Below are 5,386 nucleotides of genomic sequence, written 5' to 3'. Positions count from 1 at the left end.
TTGTCATATCTTACACTGTCCAATGTCTCCCTTCACCCACTTTTCTGTTGTCTGTCCCCCAGGGAGGAGGTTATATGTAGATCCTTATAGTCGGTAAGAAGTAAAATTTAATGTAAACAATTATATGGAAATGAAAACAAATCTTGAAAATGTCTCTCTTTGTCTAGATGGCTTTCTTAGATCATAGAGGTCTGCGGCATTCAAATGCAAAAGTACGCAGTAGAACTGCTTACTTGTTTTCTAGATTTGTCAAATCGCTCAAGTAAGTATTTTGTTCATTTGTTTCTATTCAGGTTAAGTTGACATATCATTTATTTTCCAAGCATGTATAGTTAATACATTTGATTCTTTCTATCCTAAGGCTTTTTAAAGTAGGCAATCCTTTTTTGTGTCATTGTATGTTATGACTTAATTGTCTGCTCATTAGTCAGTTACTTTTATTCATCACTCACAAGTGGTTTCTTGCATCTTTGTGTAGAATCTGTCACCATTAGCCACATTCGTTATTAAATAAAGTAGCAGTTTTCTTTTTTGTTTTGTTTGTTTGTAAATCAGTTGTATATGGTTACCTCTTTAAATTATAAAGAACATGTCATTGATGATGCATTTTAAAACCAAATCCATTTTGTATTCTTTATTAGTGTGCTTTTTCGTTATGAAACTGCTTGTTTTTAAGATTGTAAATTGCCTTTTCAATCTACCACTGACAGAGCAGACAGACATAATTTTTTTCAAGAAGTGTTTTTAAATCATAACTATATAATCAGCATAGAGCAAAACTTCTTTTTAGAATTTTGAAGTTCTTATTCAGCATAGAGCAAAACTTCTTTTTAGAATTTTGAAGTTCTTATCTACTAATTATGTTTTTCCATTTTTGTCTTTCTTCAGTAAACAAATGAATCCTTTTATTGAAGATATTTTAAATAGAATACAAGATTTATTAGAGCTTTCTCCACCTGTAAGTATCTTTTTCTAGGGTATAAATTTTCTCCAAATATGCCATCATCTTCACTGTTTTTTGTTGCCTCTCTTGGTTTCATTAGTTTTAAACCCTTAAAAAAAAAAACCTTCAAATGAACAAGGGTTAGGTTCTGTTTACCAGCATATCTGTTGGGCAAGTAAAACAGTAATAGAAATAAAAAGGAATTTAGAGTTGACTGGTTAATTTGATGGCAGGAGCTATGGTATATGCTCCCTGTGTAATATTAAATGATAGTGAAGTATTTTATGGAGAACGAAAAAGTTAATTTCTGAATTATCCCCAGTTTAATCCTATTAACCATTAGATTGAACTAATTCTGTGTAGTTTCAAGTGTGGGATAAAAAAAAATTAATCTTGCTTGATTTGAATGTAGTCTCCATATCACCAGAAAGAGTTTAGTTGAAATACATTTTAAGTACATTTTTATTTACACCTGCTTTTGTGTAAATACTAATATTGTCCTAATTTTTTTCTTAATGTTGTAAGTTATCACTGTGGCTGTCACTTGAAAGTATTAAAAATAAATACAAAATAATCATGCTTTGTTCCTTTTATTTAAGCTCAGTATTTTTAGGATATGAGCTATATAAATATATATATATATTTTACTGTGTGACAAGTTACCAGTGAATTGTGTGGTTAATTATCTTTGCATTAACTGACTAATGACAGTTTTCCTTGCAAATTCACACTGACCAATAAAATTTAGGTATTCAGAAAGCCATATAGACCTCAGATTTAGAATCAGTTTTGTTGTTTTGATATGGTAAGTATAAGCACTTGTACCACAATTGATCCAGTCAGCTGTTGATGGGCATTTAGGTTTCCATCATTTTGTTATTTTGAGTAGCGCTGCAATGAAGAAATGTGTGCACATGTTTATTTGTGTCACTTTTCATGTATGGGGAGAATATATATGAGGGTGCTTCAGAAAGTTCGTGGAAACATGGTAATGCCTCTTCATTCCATTTTTCCACAAACTTTGAAGCCCCTTTGTACCGAGGAGTGGAGTTGCAAGATCTAATTAATTACAGTTGCTGTCTAATCAGTCATTTAAAATAAACCCTTTAAGGACCTATCTGTGTGTAGTGTAAGACTACTTTTATTTACTCCCTGTGTTCTAGGAGCTAAGAAGTAAAATTTAATATAATTTCTGTTTATACTTCTGTTTCTAGCTTTTTGAGGAAGCACCGTACTGTTTCTTTTCAATTGCGATTGTACTATACTCTCTTAAAATGTTCTAAAGTAACAACTGGTGTGTGTGTGTGTGTCTGTGTGTGTGTGTGTCTAATTTTTGCTGTTACATTCTTAAACACTTTAAAGATAATTAGTATGGCTTATATACTACCATCCAATTTTTTTTTTTGTATATCTCATTTTAAGCCTCGTAAGAGCCATGCAAACATAAGATTTGTACAAAATGAGTACATGGTAGGTTAATAATGATCTGATAAGAACTTTTGCAGTTTGTCAGAGCCAGATTTTAAAACAATTGGTTTTTTTTTTAACTGTAATCCAATTAATTAATATTATATGTTGCTGGGAGACAATAAAGAGTTGATGTGATAGGTTACATCTCCTATCCCACTTGTATGTAATTATTTTGAGAGGAGCTGAAAGAAGGAAGGTTTCACGAAGGCTAAATGTCATTTTAGGAGAATGGTTACCAGTCCTTGTTGAGCAGTGATGATCAACTGTTTATCTATGAGACGGCTGGAGTGCTGGTTGTGAACAGTGAATACCCAGCAGAAAGGAAACAGGCATTAATGAGGAATCTCTTGACTCCACTGATGGAAAAATTTAAGATTCTGTTAGAAAAATTGATGCTGGCACAGGATGAAGAAAGGCAAGCATCTCTAGCAGATTGTCTTAACCATGCTGTTGGATTTGCCAGGTAAGCATGATTACAGGTAAAAATATAGTTTGTGTCCATGTACAGAACCAGTTATCTGAGTCTTTTAGAAATGGGGACAAATATCTAAAACCAAATTGTCCAGACACTTGTCAGCACCTTTCTTTATAAGTCATTGGCTTAGAAGCTTTAGCTGAGGAAGGAACTGGATCTTAATAACATTCTGCATTTCTGCCCTGACATCGATGCATTGCCCTGACATCTGCTGAATTCTTTGGTGTTAGCTAAAGCCATTACATACTGTGATAACTTAGCTAGGTCTTGTAGGCTTTTCTTTAGCTATTGCATTTTGTCCCAAAGACCACCCAAGTAGCCACTTTTCTCTCCACCCATGCTTTTTAGAGGCAAAAAATAAAAGCTTGAGTGAGCCAATTAGAAATTGTATAAATTGCTATATAGAATACTTCAGAGAAGGATTTAATTTGAACCCTTTGGTTTGGGGATTATAACCCTAAACAGTGGTTTAAAAAGAACCATATTAATTAAAGATGGTAGTAACCCTGAAATGGAACATGAGAGATTGGTTCGCTGGTCAATTTTGTACCCTTTTGTGCATTGTGTTTTATTCTTTAAATGTTAAAAAGATCCAATTATCGAGTCTTGTTTTGCTTTATATATATATATAGTCGAACCAGCAAAGCTTTCAGCAACAAGCAGACTGTGAAACAGTGCGGCTGTTCCGAAGTTTATCTGAACTGTTTACAGACATTCTTGCCAGCCCTCAGTTGTCCCTTACAAAAAGATGTCCTCAGAAGTGGAGTTCGCACTTTCCTTCATCGCATGATTATTTGCCTAGAGGAAGAAGTTCTTCCATTTATCCCATCTGCCTCAGAACACATGCTCAAAGATTGTGAAGCAAAAGACCTCCAGGAGTTCATTCCTCTTATCAACCAGATTACAGCCAAATTTAAGGTACCACAAACCTTTGAGCGGGCTTAAAGATCTCTTGACTAAACGAGCTTCTCTGATCTTAGATGCATTCATCTTTGGATATATTTTGGTATTCCACCACCCACCCTTTGGTTTATTTTTCAAAGAGATTTTCTTTAGGGCATGGATCCATTTGTATGTATTTTTCTGTATAAATGGATCCATTTGTATGTATGTATTTCATCCCTAGGATCTTGTACATTGACATTTAAGACATGCTTAAAAGACCTTACCTGTACATCAGACGAAAACTAGTGTTATTTTAGGGGGGGATATCATGGAAGGGAAAAAATGTCTGAAGAGAGAAAAACAGAACACTGTGATATGAATGCTTGGGTAAGAATGTAGAAGTATTAATTCAGTGTACTAAAGCTAGTTAAATATAAGCAAGGAAATTTAAGCCAGGTATAAGCTAGCTAATAAAAAGTGGCTAACACTTGCATAGTCATTTTATATTCAAGATATGCACTAAGCAGTTTTTTGTATATTGGATCTTCATCAAACCACCTTGTTGCTATGTGTTATTGATTGTGACTCAGAGCAACCCAGTAGGGCAGAGTAGCAGTGCCCACGGGGATTTCTGAGGCTGTCACTCTTTATGGAAGCAGACAGCCATATGCCACATCTTTTACCACCAGGGTTCCTCATAACAACCCTAGGAAGTAGAAAACTGGAGAGAAGTTAGGGAATTTGTCCTAGGGCATATAACACCTGAGAACTCAATCATGTATTAATTTAGCGATAGAAATCACATGAGGGGGTTAAAGGAAAATTTTCATTATCTTTCAATTCCATTATCTGTTATGTCACAAACTTTTTGAAGCCTGCTTATATTTTAATATAACCCATGGTGATATTCCATCATAAAATGTGAATTCATTGTCACCTGCTGAACCTTAAACTGTAGGAAATGGGTTGAACACAGTGAACCTTTCAATAATGTATAGCTTGGTAAGTTTGCCTTAACCTTGATTATTTAGTTAACTGAATTGTGGAGATATATGTATGTATATACACACATACATGCATATACACACTGTATGAAGATATATGCTACCTATATAATTTATAAGTTTTAAAAAAATCTTCTAAACTCATTTCTAAAGTAATAATCATTGTTTTAATCTTTAGATACAGGTATCCCCATTTTTACAACAGATGTTCATGCCTCTACTTCATGCAATTTTTGAAGTGTTGCTCAGACCAGCAGAAGAAAACGACCAGTCTGCTGCTTTAGAGAAGCAAATGTTGAGGCGGAGCTACTTTGCTTTCCTACAAACCGTCACAGGCAGTGGGATGAGTGAAGTCATTGCAAATCAAGGTAGGAAGGATGGGTGCATCGCTGTTGGCCCCCTGAGGACAACTCCTTATTATTAGCATTTGGGTCCATTCCTTTTTGCCTTTGGCAATATCTTTTCGTTTTATTTATTTTTTTAAACATTTTATTAGGGGCTCATACAATTGTTATCACAATCCATACACACATCAATTGTGTAAAGCACATTTGTACATCATTCTCAAAACATTTTCTCTCCACTTAAACCCCCGACATTAGGTCCTCA

General features: G+C 34.3%; 1 protein-coding gene across 1 annotated transcript in view; it reads left to right on the top strand.

The window, feature by feature from the left end:
* Nucleotides 1-5,386, top strand: part of XPOT (exportin for tRNA) — a 41,467-nt gene that overhangs the window by 22,731 nt on the left and 13,350 nt on the right. Inside the window, exons 14-18 of the mRNA XM_004700805.2 lie at nt 168-262; nt 889-958; nt 2,638-2,876; nt 3,521-3,806; nt 4,956-5,145. Coding sequence (XP_004700862.1) covers nt 168-262; nt 889-958; nt 2,638-2,876; nt 3,521-3,806; nt 4,956-5,145 — 880 coding nt within the window. The remainder of the gene's footprint in view (nt 1-167; nt 263-888; nt 959-2,637; nt 2,877-3,520; nt 3,807-4,955; nt 5,146-5,386) is intronic.

Source organism: Echinops telfairi, unplaced genomic scaffold (genome assembly GCF_000313985.2).
Source record: "Echinops telfairi isolate 266 unplaced genomic scaffold, ASM31398v2 ScPeMD7_2;HRSCAF=8, whole genome shotgun sequence".
Classification (NCBI taxonomy): Eukaryota; Metazoa; Chordata; class Mammalia; order Afrosoricida; family Tenrecidae; genus Echinops; species Echinops telfairi.
This window is presented reverse-complemented; position numbering and strand designations above follow the sequence as displayed.